At 43.7% G+C, this 17,432-nt stretch overlaps 1 protein-coding gene across 2 annotated transcripts in view; it reads left to right on the top strand.

Annotated features, from left to right (window-relative positions):
- Positions 1-4,028: 4,028 nt before the first annotated feature.
- Positions 4,029-17,432, top strand: part of ALDH1L2 (aldehyde dehydrogenase 1 family member L2) — a 30,952-nt gene continuing 17,548 nt past the window's right edge. The window contains exons 1-8 of one of the 2 annotated variants that reach the window (XM_083462153.1): positions 4,029-4,739; positions 7,814-7,958; positions 10,232-10,466; positions 10,810-10,975; positions 12,109-12,210; positions 15,721-15,810; positions 16,553-16,687; positions 17,116-17,241. In XM_083462153.1, coding sequence (XP_083318279.1) covers positions 4,689-4,739; positions 7,814-7,958; positions 10,232-10,466; positions 10,810-10,975; positions 12,109-12,210; positions 15,721-15,810; positions 16,553-16,687; positions 17,116-17,241 — 1,050 coding nt within the window. In that variant the 5' untranslated portion in view covers positions 4,029-4,688. The remainder of the gene's footprint in view (positions 4,740-7,813; positions 7,959-10,231; positions 10,467-10,809; positions 10,976-12,108; positions 12,211-15,720; positions 15,811-16,552; positions 16,688-17,115; positions 17,242-17,432) is intronic. The other variant, XM_083462154.1, reaches the window with a different exon arrangement.

Genomic DNA, 17,432 nt, shown 5'->3' with positions numbered 1-17,432 from the left:
TTTATATGTGTCTAGATTCCACCCTGGACTTAATCCTCATTGAACACAGCTGCATTTATTTCTTAGCAAACATACATAGGATGAAGCAGCAGATCTGATTGATTTCAACGGCGCTAAACTTCACCCATTGTGACTTTAGATCATAAGGCCTCTGCTGGGACCATCTCATTGCCCTGTTTTGCATTCATTGGGCAGATGGTTCGTACTAAGTAACTCTTGAATTCTGCTGGTGTTAGTTACAATTTTAAAATCAATCCTTTTTCCAGTACTCTCACAAGGTGGCACTATATCCTTAGCTACCAGGATTCTGCCCTTCATTTCTACTACTTTTGTTTTCCTCTTAAAATGCTTTAGGTCAGGATCTGGGAACCTGTGGCCCTCTAGAACAGGCATCCCCAAACTCAGCGCTCCAGCTGTTTTGGGACTACAACTCCCATCATCCCTAGCCAACAGGACCAGTGGTCAGGGATGATGGGAATTGTAGTCCCAAAACAGCTGGAGGGCCGAGTTTGGGGTGCCTACTCTAGAGGTGGCTGGGCTGTAACTCCCATCATCCCTGACCATTGGTCATGCTGACTGGGGCCGTTGGGAGTTGGAGTTGAAGAGTCACAGCTTCTCCGCTTCTGCCTGCATCTCATTGATGCTGGCCATGTGGCTTAATCTGCAGAGGAGAGTTCTCTGTTTAAAGGAGTCCTCTATCTGAAGGGGGGATGTGGGTGGCACTGTGGGTTAAACCACAGAGCCTAGGACTTGCCAATCAGAAGGTCGGCGGTTTGAATCCCCGCGACGGGGTGAGCTCCCTTTGCTCGGTCCCAGCTCCTGCCAACCTAGCAGTTCGAAAGCACATCAAAGTGCAAGTAGATAAATAGGTACCGCTCTGGCGGGAAGGTAAACGGTGTTTCCATGCGCTGCTCTGGTTCGCCAGAAGTGGCTTAGTCATGCTGGCCACATGACCCGGAAGCTGTACGCCGGCTCCCTCGGCCAATAAAGCGAGATGAGCGCTGCAACCCCAGAGTCGGTCATGACTGGACCTAATGGTCAGGGGTCCCTTTACCTTTACCTTTACCTTTACTATTTGAAGGGAGAATAGGGTCCTTGAAGCTGCTCATCAACAGTTACCACCTGGAGTGAGCAGGTCCAGGTCACTTGGGCCACTACCATGTGATACATTTCTATTTAATATCCAGTAATGATTTCTAAATATGTATCTATGCATAACTCAGCATATGCACATTTTATGCAAGCTTGTATATTCTTTTATCCTTTTCGGGAGATGCATTTCCCCTTTATTGCTGATGAACCTAGGTCACATCAGCACCATGCACACCTACAGCACCTTTTTTAAAAAAACAATCATGGCTTCTCCCAAATAATCCTAGGATCTGTAGTTTGCTAAGGGTGCTGAGAGTTCATAGGAGACTCGTCACTACAATTCCCAGTAACAAACAATAGTTTCCAGAATGTTTTGGGGAGGAAGCCATAGGGGAACCTATGGCCCTCTATAGGTTGTCAGTCCCAGCCAGCATGGTCCGGAATAATGCAGATTTTAGTCCAACAACATCTGGAACACTGCAGGAGGTTACCCATCCTTGAAATAAATAAAAGACGGGGTGTGTGTCCAAGTTTCTAAAATTCAATTCATACAATAAAACCTATAGCGGGCTAATACAATTCAGCATAGAAAAGGGTGCTGTAACTTCAATGCTATACTAATGCTCAGGTCATAGAAGCTTGCCTGAAGCTTAAGAGAGAGCTTAATATACCCCTTCTAATTCATGCAGCAATACGGATGGCAGCAAAATCAGTAATAAAAGACTCACCATTGCTTTTTGCAGAGAGCATGGGGTGTGTGGAGACACACCCTTTGGCAGTAATTCAATCCAACCATAGTTATTATCTTTTTAAGGTATCCTAAGCAGTCAAGCAGAAGCCCACGCCCCCCCCCCCCCCAAATCAAAACTAAAACATGAAAGGCTTCTTTCTTGTGAAAACTTGCTTCAGAGCACAGTAAAACTTGAAAAACGGCTACAGAGGAACGAATACTACTTCACTGGTTTGTAAGAAGATAAAAAGAGATAAGAACAATAAAGCAGAAATGTCTTAAACAGAGCTCTATCTGAATTATAAATGTTGTACAGGCAGAGTCTCAGAAATGGCTTCATGTGAGCAGGAAAGGGTCAAAGCCAATACTAGAAAAGACTCGACGGATAAGGAGGACTAGTATCAGCAGTTTCAAATTCCACACAGTATTATGAAATTGATCGGCCATGGTGGTTAGGCCACTTGATTGTCGTTGGAAATTTAAAATAAAAACAGATAATTAATGGACCTAACTTAATCACGTTCATTAATATCAGTGGGTCTATTCTGAGGAAAAATGTGGTTGACTACCACCCAGTTTCCCCTTCCTTTTGGGGCAAAGGGGGAAAAAATATAGCAATTAATGGCCACTTTTGACACACAGTTACACCTGTTGAGCAGAAAACATGAAATACGTGCCCAGTAAAAAGAACACTGTGACTTTCCCACATAAAGAATCCCTGCAGGGTTCAGTCTTTCATGAAACCACTTGCCTCCTACCTGATCCTGCAAGGCAGAAGCATTTTATAAATCAGAGGAACGAAAGAGGTGTGCCGTTTATGTGTTAATGCTGCTGAGATAGTTCTTTGAAATAAAATACCCCTATTTGACATCTTGTGCTGAGATGTCCTGCTGTGAGAGAATTTTTCCTTAGTATATATTCTGTACTGGAGCTGTTAGATGGCCCTTATTTGGAAATACTTCCTGTCAGATTTTAGGATATCACAGCCCAACACAACAGGTTTCATAAGACTTAAATTCCTTGGAAGCTCTTTAAAGAGATTTTTCAGTGGGAAAATAAATAACAATCAAGCAGTATATACATTTTATGAAAGAAATTCAATGAAATAAAATGCAAAAGATGAGGAACTCGGTGGGCAAAACGAAGCAGAACCATTTTTACAGTGGTACAATGATTCTTCCATAAAATGACCGGGTCGCACACATCAGGGAAAGCCTTATTAAAGAAAAATTTTGATAGCCACCTAAATATAAAAATGCAGGGCACTTCTTTAATTTCTGGGATTGTTAAGTTGTTCTGAACTGTTTTTAATACTGTATATTTATTTAATCAAACTTATATACCACTTTTTTATTCCAAGGAGCTCAAGGTGGTGTACCTGGTTCTCTTCCTTCCCATTTCATCCTCACTACAAACTTGTGAGGTGTTGTTGCTTAGTCGTTTAGTCGTGTCCGACTCTTCGTGACCCCATGGACCAGAGCACGCCAGGCACCCCTGTCTTTCACTGCCTCCCACAGTTTGGTCAAACAGCTTCGTAGCTTTGAGAACACTGTCCAACCATCTCGTCCTCTGTCGTCCCCTTCTCCTTGTGCCCTCCATCTTTCCCAACATCAGGGTCTTTTCCAGGGAGTCTTCTCTTCTCATGAGGTGGCCAAAGTATTGGAGCCTCAGCGTCAGGATCTGTCCTTCCAGTGAGCAACTTGTGAGGTGGGTTAGGCTAAAAGATGGTGCTGGCCCAAGTCCTGGTCCAACACTCTAACCATTACACCACACTGCCTCTTTTTGAATGTTGTAGCCCACCCTGGTACCTGAGAGAGAAGGATGGGGAAATATAATGATTTTCATTGGCAACTGATTCAACACCTGTGAAGGCAGTGCACCCTGAAAGGCGGCTTAAGATCTTCAAAATAAGCTACTGTAACAAGATCACCTAGTGAATGCACACCAAAGGCAAGGATTTGAACCAGGTAGATCTGGATTCAGGTTCAGTCTCTCACCCACCAGATTTAGGGATTTAACCAGTCTGGTTGCACTCAGGGCCACAGCAACTATGATGGAGAATGGAAGATGAGAAGCTGGGGGCGCCAAATGTTAGAATTGCATAAGGTGCTGCTGAAATTTGAGACCCCAAAGCCAACCGCTGGACCCACCAGTGTATCTTCACTATTCTTAGGACACATAGGAAGCTATCTTAGACCTAGTCAGCCCACTGGTCCCTTTAGCTCAGTACTGTCTACCGGCAGCAGCTTTCCAGGGTGCCAGACAGGGAACATTCCCAGCCCTCCCTGAAGATGCTTGGGTTTGAACCTGCGACCTTCTTCATGCAAAGCAGATGCTCTGCCGCTCAGCTACGGCCCCTCCCTTCTCGTGGCTGCTGGAAAACCATCTACCTGTTGAATTTCTGCCTGTTCCCAGGCGAAAAATACAGGGTGCGGGAGGAAGAAAAAGGGGGACTTCTCCCCCAAAGCTAAGCGCAGGGTCCCTCCTGCTTTGAAGGTACATCTCCCACCAGGCAGGCCTCTTTTTGTTTTGTGGGGTGGGGGGGCGTTTTGTTTCAAATTTGAGGGCGAGGGGAAGCCAAGCAGCCAGGCGGGCCCCCGCCTCTCCACTGCTGGCGCGGCGGAGCTGCTGGCGCGCCTCCCATTTGCGCGCCCCCGCGGAGCTCGCTTCTGGCTGGCCGGCGGCCAAAGGCGGCTTGCTTGGGTTGCATCAGACTAGACGCTGCTGCCGCTGCTTGCTGGGTACCAAAAGCTGGACAAGCGATCTCCTAGAATTTCATTTCTCTCTCTCCGCTGGCCAAGAAATGGTTCGCTCTTGAAGCTGCTCCCATTATAATTATTCTGGACCGGCTCTCTCAGGCGCAGCGATGCTCTCCAAAGCCAACCACTTGCTCAGGAAATTTTCCTCCACCGCCACGGTGAGTATAGAAAAACTGAACTGCAGGACCAGATAGGAAGGATGCTGTCGTCGCTGCCTTCTTCCACCCCCCGGGAAGGGAAAGAGGCTTTTTTTCCCAGAGGTTCCCTTGTGCTTTGATGGTTCTTGCAAGGATTTGGGCGCGTTTTGGTTCACGAGGCAGCAAATTAGATGGGAAAGGGTTGGAGGGGAGGGGAGGGAAGCCAGTGGGCCTTTCATAATGTGAACGGACAATTTGAAAACACACACCAAAAAAACAAACTTGTCAGAGGAATTTGGGCACTGGTGATAGTAGTGAAAAGTGACATATTGTGTGGGATGCTCTTAAAGGTAAGGTTTTTATTCCCTAAAAAAAATAAAATATCAGCACCATGGATGGTAAAGATATTCACCTGTGGGGGGGGGAACCTCTCCCCCACAACGGGATGGTCAGTACAGGTTTGGTGTTGTGTTACCCTGCTTGTGGAAAGGTTGTGCTTTGAGTCCTTCGTGTGTGTGTGTGTGTGTGTGTGTGTGTGTGTGCGCGCGCGCACTTGCTCCCTTCCCTTTCTTATGGGCCCATCTTCATTCCCAAGATTGCATTTGGCTGCAGTTGTTGCATCTTATGCCCCCAAACCCCAGGGAAATACAACGTTCTCACTCAAGGCTGGCACGTTTATGTCATCAAAGACTATAATTGTGTCACGCCTGCTGTCTTCTTCCAAAAAAAAAACCCTAAAGGCAGCTTTCACAGAGCTATAACAGGATAATTTTTAAAACAACCCTGCATAGTAAACTGGACTGAGAGATAGGTCAAGGTCACCCACCAGGCTTCACAGCCAAGCAGGGATTGGAACCCAAGTCTTCCAGGAACCAGGTCTCCAACATTATACCAGAATTGTAGATAAGCTCCCCCAAGTTGCCAGCCTGTAACTAGAGATACAAGAAGCTGCCTTATACCAGCTCAGATTGTTGGTCCATCTAGCTACACTGACAGGCAGGCGCGCTCTGGGATTCCAGACAGAGGACATTCCTAGCCTTACCTGGAAATGTTGGGGACTGAACCTGAGACCTTATGCATGCAAAGCAGCTGAGCTATGGCCCTTCCCTAACAATGAATTAGCTTCTTCAGGATTGGCAGAAGAGCTGTAATTCTTCTGGGCATGGATGAGGGGATTTCCTTCCTCTAGCAATCTCCATGGTTTCTAGGCACTCCATCCCTCCTATGCTTGCTCACCTGCATGGAACCCCAGGCACTCCAGGCATGCATTTCTTAGCCACGTATGCTATTTCTGCAAACCTAGAGACAAGGCGGCTGCTTTGGTGATTTCTGGGTTTGAACGTGATAACAATAGTGCCATGGATATTTGTGGACCATTGTGATATTCTCTGGCGGGTTGAGTGGACAAGACCAATAGTAGGTCCAACCGTCAAGTATGTGGTTTCTGCACGTGCTGGAAGTGGGGGGGGGGGCAGATGGAGCACCCCAAATTATCCCTTCACCATTATAGCAACATTTGTTTTCTGGAGGCAGGAGATCTGCTGTTGTCACTGAAAGGTCCATTTTAGAAGTATGGTTGAAATGCACTTGTGGTTGGGTTTCAGGTAGGGGGGCAAAGGGGCCCTTTAAAGGTAAAGGGACCCCTGACCATTAGGTCCAGTGGTGTCTGACTTTGGGGTTGTGGCACTCATCTCACTTTATTGGCCAAGGGAGCCGGCGTACAGCTTCTGGGTCATGTGGCCAGCATGACTAAGCCGCTTCTGGCGAACCAGAGCAGCGCACGGAAACACCGTTTACCTTCCCGCCGGAGTGGTACCTATTTATCTGCTTGCAATTTTAAGTGCTTTTGAACTGCTAGGTGGGCAGGAGCAGGGGACTGAGCAACGGGAGCTCACGCCGTTGTGTGGATTCGAACCGCTGACCTTCTGATTGGCAAGTGCTAGGCTCTGTGGTTTAACTCACAGTGCCACCCGCGTCCCTCAAAGGGGCCCTTTAGTTCCTCCTTAAAAATGTGTGTGCAAGTAAGGGAGGCATTCTAGTCTCGACAGTGAAATTCACAGGCTCTGCCAGCTAACTGCTGCTTTTCAGAAACCTGGATGGTACACTGTGTTTGACAACACTGTCTGGTGCAGCGTCAGCAGTAGTTTGAATGGAGAGGGGGAACTGTGTCAAGGGATTGCTATAGGAAGAAGGCTTAAGCCGAGCAGCTTGGATTGCATCAGCAATGCTAAATATGAGAACGAATGGCTGACGACAGCACATTGCATATGGATGGGGAGGGGCTTTGCTTTAGGTTGCCACAAGAAGTTTCTTTGCTGGAAAAGGAGCCCACCATAGAAACAGAAAGGAATCCTGTTGCTTTTTTTATATGATGAATTAGCTACAGAGATACCTCCTGGAGCAGCTATTTCAGTGCCCAGCTATGCATTGCTAGGAACTGAAAATCATCCAAGGAAAATGCCATAGCTCAGAAGTAGAGCATCTGCTTTCCCAGGGCCCCTGCTTCCATCCTTACCAGGAGGTCTGGGAGAGACTCCTGCCTGAAACCTGGAGAGCAACTGCCATTCACTTTAGATAATACTGAGCTAGATGAATGCTGTGGTCTGCAGAGGTGGGCTTCAGTCTTCCAAATTTCAGCAGCACCCTGTGCAAGGTCAGAAATCACCCCCACTGCCACCTCTTAACTTCTGTTCTGCTCAATTCACTATGTCAGAGTTGCAGTGCGCCCGCCCACCCCACACCCCTGCTTGGCGCCCAGGGCAGCAGCACCGGTCGTGGTGCCCTAAATCTGCCTCCATGGTCTGACTCTGTAGAAGGCAGCTTCCTATGTTCCTATGTTCCCCCAAAGAGCTGCTAGATAGGATGTGCGGCTGTCATGTGCAAACGTATCCATCAAGTTCAGAGGGTTAAAATTATGCAAAAAGAATTCTGTGAGCTGATGGCCTACTGCTGCACAAGGTGACCAAGCACACTTGATGTGCACATTTCCTCTTATGATGAATTGCTATCCTTGTCTGCCAGACAACTTAACTGAGTAAGAAGCAATACAAGATTTACAGAAGAACAAGCTAACTCTTCAGGTCTTTTGTTGACAGGCTTATTACCAAAATAAACTAAAGCTAGCTTTGATAGGCCAGAGCCTTTTTGGGCAAGAGGTCTACAAGCACTTGCAAAAGGAAGGCCACAAAGTTGTGGGAGTGTTCACAGTCCCAGACAAAAATGGAAAGGCCGACCCTTTGGGTAAGTACTCCACCTTTTTTGTGTGACTATCATTTTTTATAACAGGAACAATGCAGTGACCCATGCTCATTTTGCTTTCTGTGTGCTGAGATGTGTTGCTGCTGGGTTTGTTGTGAAGCAGCCATTCAATTTCTTCACCAAACACACAGCTGTTTTGCCCTGTGCTGAGCTGAACAAATTCAATCACAGGCTGTATCATTAGATGCCAAAATATAGCACTATTCAAGCACTTCCCGCAGCACTCCAATATTGTTGTGAGATCTGAAGCATTCGTAGGCAGACATAATAATAATAATAATAATAATAATAATAATAATAATAATAATACTTTATTTATACTCTACCCATCTAGCTGGGTTTTCTCAGCCACTCTGAGCGGCTTCCAACAGAATATTAAAAGCACAATAAAACATCAAACATTAAAAACTTCCCTTAACAGGGCTGCCTTCAGATATCTTCAAAAAGTCAGATAGTTATTTATTTCCTTGACATCTGATGGGAGGGCATTCCACAGTGTAGGTGCCACTACTGAGAAGGCCCTCTCAGGGGCAGAGGAAGCAGGGTGCAGTGGGGCAGGCTGCCCCAGGTGTCACCACTGAGGGGTGTGTGGCAAAATGCCAGGCGGCACTCACCACGGGGCCTGCAGCGCACCTCAGCCATGCATCTCTCCGGGGAAAGACGTAGTGGCTTTGGCACATGCAGGCTCCGCGCTGCCCAAATGGTCCGCCTACTGCCTCCCCCCAGCCGTAGGGTGGCTGAGTGGAAGGAGGCAGACAGGCAGACTACTCAGAGGCCCCGCGGAGTGTCCTGCCCCAGTTGGCCCCGCCCCAGGTGCCCGATCAGTTCACTCTGCCGCTGGGCCCTCTGCCTGGTTCCCTATAACCTCACTTCTCTCAGGGAGAGAACCACCAGAAGGCCCTCAGAGCTGGACCTCAGTGTCCGGACTGAACAATGGGGGTGGAGATGCTCCTTCAGGTATACTGGGCCAAGGCTGTTTAGGGCTTTAAAGATGAGCACCAACACTTTGAATTGTGCTTGGAAACGTACTGGGAGCCAATGTAGGTCTTTCAGGACCGGTATTATATGGTCTCAGCAGCCACTCCCAGTCACCAGTCTAACTGCCACATTCTGGATTAGTTGCATTTTCCGGGTCACCTTCAAAGGTAGCCCCACGTAGAGCGCATTGCAGTAGCCCAAGCAAGAGATAACTAGAGCATGCACCACTCTGGTGAGACAGTCCATTGCCAGGTAGGATCTCAGCCTGCATACCAGACAGCTGCCCTGGACAAAGAATTGACCTGTGCCTCCATGGACAGCTGTGAGTCCAAAATGACTCCCAGGCTACGCACCTGGTCCTTCAGGGGCACAGTTACCCTATTCAGGACCAGGGAGTCCTCCACACCTGCCTGCCCCCTGTCCCCAAAAATAGTGCTTCTATCTTGTCAGGATTCAACCTCAATCTGCTAGCCGCCACCCATCCTCCAACAGCCTACAATGTCTTGTCTTCTCTCACAAGGATTGCTCAAGTAAAGAGAAAACACATCACTGAAAGTGGATGTAAATTTGCACAATATGTACACCTGCTAATTTATACTTATAGATGCACATTTAGAAATAATGCCTATGATTAAATAAAAAATACAGTCCATCTCACCATCTTGAGATGGTGCCTACCCAGCTTGCTGTCCAAGTGCTAACTCTGGATAGGCAACTTCAAGAAAGTCTGTTAAACCGAGAACTGTTGTCCATAAAATAGGACACACAGGCACCCTATACATGGTGTAGATCAGGAGTGAGGAACCTTTTCAGCCCAGTGGCCTGGATCCTTAATTTTCCTCACTTTGATAAGTGGGTGGGGCTTCCCACCTATCGAGCACCTAGCCGCAGCATGATGTCAGGTAACCGATTTTTCTTTTCCATCATGCCTTGACTTCAAGCTGTGCTGCAAAGAAAGTTCCTAGCCCATCACCTTGGGGCTGAAGTCACTGGTAGTCAGTGGATAAAATTCCCAATTGGAAACTTTAGGGTGTAGCCAATCCCAGCGGGACTTGAAGTCACTGCTGGTCAGGGATGGGTCAGGTAGCTTGGGGAAAACTGCTTTGTGGGCCAAATTAGAAGCCCTTCCAGGAGGTTCTCCAGGAGGTCTACACTGCTCCAACTGCTAAAGCAGGGTGAGAAGGGGGCTTGATTTGTCCTTACAAATTTTACCTATCTATGTCAGTTTTTCAGTCACCAAGAATATTTGCAAGTGGTCTTTTCCCCTTATTTGCCAGCATCAGCTGCAGAAAAGGATGGAACCCCTGTCTTTAAGTTCCCAAGGTGGAGAGTTAAGGGCAAGCCAATCGAGGAAGTTATCGAAGCCTACAAATCAGTTGGAGCAGAGCTGAACGTCCTTCCGTACTGCACACAGTTCATTCCCATGGATGTTATTGACAGTCCGAAGCATGGTTCCATTATTTACCATCCATCGATCCTTCCCCGTCATAGAGGTGCTTCTGCAATCAACTGGTGAGTAGGCTTGATAAAAGCCTAGCTGAGCATCCATTTGCATGGGAGGTGGCAAGGGTGGGAGGCTGAAGGATGAAGAGCGAGCAGGCAAGGAGTGGCCATCTACCCACTATAGAACAGGGAAGGGCAACTGGTGGCCTTCCAGATGTGCTTGGACTCCAGTGCCCATCAGTTTCAGCCAGACTGGCTTAAGACCAGGAAAGATGGGAGGGTTTTTTAAAAGACTCTTCCAAAGTTTGCAAGGCAATCTATGTACCTGTCTCATAGCTGCAAATAATGAAATGATATTGCTTTATCAAGACATTTTGATCTCATTCATACCTCACTTTTTGCTTACATTCAGGACTTTAATCCAAGGGGATAAGAAGGCTGGCTTCACCATTTTCTGGGCTGATGATGGTCTGGACACAGGGCCGATTCTCCTACAGAGGGAATGTGATGTTGCCCCAAATGATACTGTTGATGACCTGTACAATCGGTTTCTTTTCCCAGAAGGAATAAAAGCTATGGTAAGACAATCTGAGCTAAAAAGCCATGTCGCTGGGCGCTTCAAAAATCAGAGTTTCGGTCAGGAGAAGAATATGGCACAAACTGTCGGACAGATATTTGGTAATAATACTACTTGGTGTTTAGTTAGCAGTTTTCTAACAGCTCAAAAATCTTTACATATATTATTATTTATTGCATTTATATCCCACCTTTTTCTCCAAGGAGCTCAAGGTGGTGTACATGGTTCTTCCCCTCCTCATTCAATCCCCATAACAACCCTGTGAGGTAGATTAGGCTGAGAGGCAGTGACTGGCCTGAGGTCACCCGGTAAGTGTCAATGTCAATGTTTATTATTACGGCAAACAGCCAGCATACTAAAACCAGAATTTCTGCATGATTCTTTACATAAACAATAAAAACAATCCGTGTGGGGATTTGAACCCTCGTCTCACAGGTCCTCTTCTGACACTCTAACCACTACACATTACCACAATAATCTAGTGAAGTAGACCAATATTATTGTATTTCTGTTATGGTCATGGGGCAGAGGCCTATCCAGGAAGTTATTGAATATTTAACTGAATATAATCCAGGAAGTTACTGAATATTTAACTGAATATAATAAAATGAAGGTTAATTTAGGGTTGAATTTAGAACTTCATAGGGCACTTCCAGAACTATTTACCGGGAATTCATCCTGGTTTGATTTCGTTTTTGCATGGAAATTAGGCAGTGTTGGCTGCTTAATGAGCTTTCATTCCAATTTATTTGTGCGGACGTTAGATGCTGTGTCAAAGAAAGTGCTACCGCACACTTTCCATTCACTTTCTTTATCACAAAAAAAAAAAATCCTCAGGAAGCATGTTTTTGTGGAAGACTTCCTAATCAACTATAACTACACAACCTGAATTTGCTGGTATGTAATTAAATCCTGTCTGAGTACAGTGTGGAAGTGCCTATAGTTCAGATGTACTGAAGCAATACATGGCAACAAATACTACCAATAAAATGCTACTGATATGCTGATCCCTCGATAGGATTTTCAAGCAGCTATCACACATGCTTGAATTGGCCCTTTAAATAGCTGTAAAAATGATTAAACAACATTTTGATTCCTAGAGCAATCAAAACTGTGTTGTTGTTTTTTGTTTAGGTAGAAGCTGTACAGTTAATTGCTGACGGTAAAGCTCCTCATATAACTCAGCCTGAAGAAGGGGCAACGTATGAAGGCATTCAGAAGAAAGAAAATGCAGAGGTAGTGTTGGCAACAGTGTGCTTGTGGCCCAAGGTGTGGCTGTGGTTTATGATATAATGGCTGTATTTGAGCATGATGCTAAACCATGGTTTAGCTTTGCATAACATGAATGGGATTCTGCAATCTCCCTCTCCTCTTAAAGCAAGGAGTTGGGAGCTTTTGCTTTAGTTTGTTAGCTTTGTCCAAACTGGGAATCATTAACTATGATTAGTTTCAAAACAAGATAACTTGAAACTGTGGTTTGTAAAGCTGGTTCATTTAAACTGAACATAGTGTAAAATAAAGTTCCCCATTCAGACAAAATGACAAACTGTGTTTAACTAAAAGCAAAAGGTAAAGCTTCCAAACTCCTCCTTCTCAGACATGCAGGAGAAGGAGATAGCAGGGATTGCACAAGCCCTGGTGGAGGTCAGGCCTATTCACTTCACACTAAACCATGGTTTGCCATTACATTCAAATGCAGCCAATGATAAAAGACAAAAGTGTCAGTTGTAAGTTTGCCACTAATGTTCATCCCTGTAGAATGTATTTATTTATGAAATGAATTGGAACACCTCACGTACTGGTGAGCACAAATCAATGTGCAATTTAGACTAAACACCATGGTATGTAAGAAATCTATAAAGCTATTACTTGAAAAACTAGAAGAATGTTCTGGATCTTCCTCTGTGCTAAATTTGGCACATTCTACATACATTTCAGAAACACTCAGAATGTTCCTCTTTCCATAACTAATTTATTCATTGAAATAACTATTAAATGGTAGTAGCCAACATCTGTAGGTAGACTACAACTCCCATCATCCCTGACCATTGGCCATGCAGGCTAGGGCTGATGGGAGTTGGAGTCCAACAACATTATAACTGGACTATAACTTTATTCCACCCACACGTTTATTGCTGTGCTGACTGTGACTTCATCCCAAATCCCCCAGATTAATGTCAACAAGGAACCTTACTGCTGTTCAAATTCAGTCCCAATTGCTTTTAACAGGAAATGTCTATTAATCCATGATTTATCTTTTTCGATCCAGATTTGATTTTTAATTGCAGTAGGCCTATGTTATGACAGTCATAAGACAGCTAACCTCCTCACCCTCTTTCGTGAATGAATTCCAAGAAAGTGCAACATGCCTCCACAGAAGACATTTATAATTAGAAACATCCTGACCTGCCTGGCATCTCCAGTGAGAGATCAATTTATATGGAACAGCTGTTCTTCCCTTTAACTCAGGCTATTAAAAAAAAAATCAAAATAAAAAATCAACAGTTTTTCTTTTTTATGGAACACCTGTTCTGGAAAAAAAGGTTTCTGTGTCATTATTAATGCAAGGATCATAACACACTGCTTGCAAGAATATAAGCGGTTACAGATGAACTATTGAAGACCACCACACACAGAAAACTAAATTCATGTCAGTTCCTTAGAACAGGTTAACATGTGGCCCTCCAGATGTTGTTGAGCTACAACTTGTACCAGCCCCAGGAACCATGACCAGCAGTCAAGGATGGCAGAAGTTATAGTTCAGCAACATCTAGAGTGCCACAGATCAGCCACTTCTGGTTTCCTTTACTTGTTTATACCAAGTAATGGACTAGGTAACAGAAGAAAAAGACAAGCAATTTTAACTGTACAGAAGTAGACCTCTTGACTAACAGTGCAATCCTACAGGATTTTAGGCTAAGGTTCATTCCTAATAATAATAATTATTATTTATTATTTATTATTTATTATTTATTATTTATTATTTATTATTTATTATTTATTATTTATACCCCGCCCATCTGGCTGGGCTCCCCCAGCCACTCTGGGCGGCTTCCCAAAAAATATTAAAATACCATAATACATCAAACATTAAAAGCTTCCCTAAACATATTGCAATGCCATCTACATAAGGACTTTGTCAGTACACTGAGACAGAAGATTCTCTCTTTACCTGTTTTTTTTACAACTGTTGCAATCTGTCTCACAAAATAGCACTCTTAGTAACATCTGACATTAATAGCATTAGTATTTTGCCTCATTGCACAAGGATTAAATGAACATTCTGCTGCATTCACTTTCTCTGCATCATATCATGTTGCTTGTCATTATTCCCAGCTCTGTAGTCATTGTCACAATCAGATGTCAGGATCAAACATGATTTATCATGAGGGGAAAGAGCCTAGATGAACCTTGAGCTCATTTGCTTCCCTTTTCTCTTTCTTCCTGCAGTGCGACCACAAGGAATAAATCAGAAGCTCTTGTTTCTATTTTTTTTTTATTAACTGCAGCTTCTCTTATGGTCCAAACCCAATAAACTGTGGTTAACCTTAACTATGATTTGTTTGACACAAGTCAACTTAAAGCCAGGAGCTATGAAGTTGGTGTTTTTCAACAGATGTTCCTCATTTTAGGGTCTACGCATAAGACTGAACTGTAGTCAGTGAAAAACAGAAGTGAAAAAGCTCTCACACAAGTGGCATTTAACACCTTTGAGGTGTATTCATATTAACAAAGCTACCTCTCCTCTTTGCTGGAGAGGGTGTAAAGAGGTTGGAATCACTATACATATGTGGTGGGCATTACAAATTACAACCATTTTGGAAGAATGCTGTTGAGGAAATAAGTTTGATCCCCAAACAAAGTGTTACTTGTACCCCAACTTTAGTATTGTTAGCAATTGTTAAAAATGAAAATGTCAATCTGAGATACAAAGAATTGATTCCTCTTCTGTTAGTAGCAGCTTGACAACTTGTTGCCCCAAACTGGAAATCCTTTGAACATTTGGCAAATGTCACAATGGAAACAAAAAGTTTGGACCATAGCACTTTCAGGGGGGAAAACAACCGACCAAGGAAGTCAAAGCTTTAGCTGGAAAGGGAGAGAAGGACAATTTTATAGAAATGTATGCTTTCATCACATAGTCAACAGAACATCACTAGACTCACATTTGAAACTTTGGAAAAACATTTCCCCGTAGGGTTCTGTGATCAGGGGATGGGGGTGAGTGGGGAGAGAAAATGTTTGATAAAGGGGGTTTTGTTCTTACGTTCTTTTTGAAAAACAAAAACAAAAAACACTTTTATATATAAAAAAACAGAAGTGAAAGCTTTCAATCTGCTTGCGGACATACTGGAGGAAGAAAGAGAGGGGCTTCTGTCACAGTAAACCATAGTTTATCATGAAGTCCAAACACAGCCCTTGACCAATTAACAATTATTTGGAATGGCTTAGATATAGGTAGATAGCTGTGCTGGTCTGCAGTAGTCGAAACAAAATAAAAGAATTCCTTCCAGTAGCACCTTAGTGACCAGCTAAGTTTGTTATTGGTATGAGCTTTCATGTGTATCTGAAGATACATTTCGTGTGTATCTGAAGAAGTGTGCATGCACATGAAAGCTCATACCAATAACAAACTTAGCTAGTCACTAAGGTGCTACTGGAAGGAATTTTTTTATTTGGAATGGCTTAACAGTATGATATGGTATGTAAGTAGGAACAAGTAACTTGTGCATTTTGGTTTCCTAGATTTCTTGGGATCAATCAGCTGCAGCTTTGCACAACTGGATCCGAGGGCATGATAAAGTACCTGGAGCTTGGGCAATGATTGATGACAAGGTAAACAATGTACATTACAACAAGCATATTCTGTTGCCTTTTGATAACCAAATGAGTATAGATCAAGGTCTTATCAAGAATGAGGATCAGTACATGACTGCTGAAAGAATAATGATTTAGCACTCAGCTAGACTGGTATATAAAAGCGATTTATATGCGTTGTATGTGCAATAGAACATTGTGGCAATGTGGAGTCCCATTTTCTCTGTTTTCCCTGTTTAAATTTACAATGCTTTCAACTGAAACACTTCTTTGATGTGTCTAGATCCAGCCTTGGTAACATAGCCAGTAGATTCTTCTAATGTAAAATATATTAATGACAAAGAAATGATACTCTTTTGCTTTTATCTCTTGAATCATACTTTTGCCAAGGACTTTCATTTAGATCAGAGAGGGGAACCTGCGGCCCTCCAGATGTTGTTGGAACACACCTCTCAACACTGCTGGCCATTGTCCATTATTGCTGAGGCTGCTGGAGTTGCAATCCAACAACATCTGGAGGACCACAAGTTCCTCATCCATGATTTAGATGCACTTATAATTGGCGCCCAAATATTCCTCTTGCACAATATAGTTTACAACAGGAATTTCCCCATAAACTACCACTGAAAGACAAGACCAAATAGATTGGTTCTGTCCAACTTGGCCAGTTGTGTAAAATCCAAGCATTGCTGCCCACTGTTTGCTGATTTTTTTCCCTTTTTGTAAAAAATAATAATCTTTTTTATATATTAAAAAACAGATGGTTACTTTCTATGGGTCATCATTACTTCATGGTTCACCACCTCTGGGTGAAGAACTGGCAATAAAAGGTGCTGCAAAACCTGGTCTTGTAACGGAGAATGGGCTGGTTCTGTTTGGCAATGATGGAAAGATGGTAAGCATTTCAGAAGCAGTCTTGGGGTTTGGACATAAGAATGAACTGCAATTCTAAGTGATCATAGAATCATAGAGTTTGGACCAGAATAAGATAACATCACATGATTCCAATGTGAATATTATGCCATTCAAAACAAGGACTGACTTTGTGATGGTACTGTGATTCTAGGATTCTGAAGATTCACATCTTTACCCTGCCCTGTGACACCTGAGATATGTGTCTCCCAATTTCTGTGGATTTGATTTGTTTTAACTATTCTTAGTATTGGATTTTTAAATGGAACCTGCTGGTTGAGGGTGGGTTAAAAAAAGGGTATTGTTGTTGTTAATAATTATAAAAGCTTAGAATGGGGGCTTCGTTTATTACAGTTTTTTCGGAGTTTTTACACCGCTAGCTTCTTTTTATATTTGTTTCTTTTTCTTTAGTTGCTGGTAAGAAATCTACAGTTTGAAGATGGAAGAATGATACCAGCATCTAAATACTTCTCCGCTGATAAGCTGTCTGCCATAGAACTTACTGAAGAAGAGAAAGAGATGGCAGAAAATATCAAGGTAAACAATTTCTGTGTTTTGAGAAAGAAAATCGATGAACGTGTGCAGTGGGCTTTTAAACCTGGAGGCACACACTGTGTTTTTTAGCCTTTCTACAAAGCCTAGAACATTTTAGTGTGCTATAAGTAATAAATAAGGTTCCACACACTTACCTGGGAGTAAGTCTATTTGAACTCAGTGAACAATAATCA

This window comes from Podarcis liolepis (genome assembly GCF_965112155.1).
Source record: "Podarcis liolepis genome assembly, chromosome: 10".
In the NCBI taxonomy this organism is placed as follows: Eukaryota; Metazoa; Chordata; class Lepidosauria; order Squamata; family Lacertidae; genus Podarcis; species Podarcis liolepis.
This window is presented reverse-complemented; position numbering and strand designations above follow the sequence as displayed.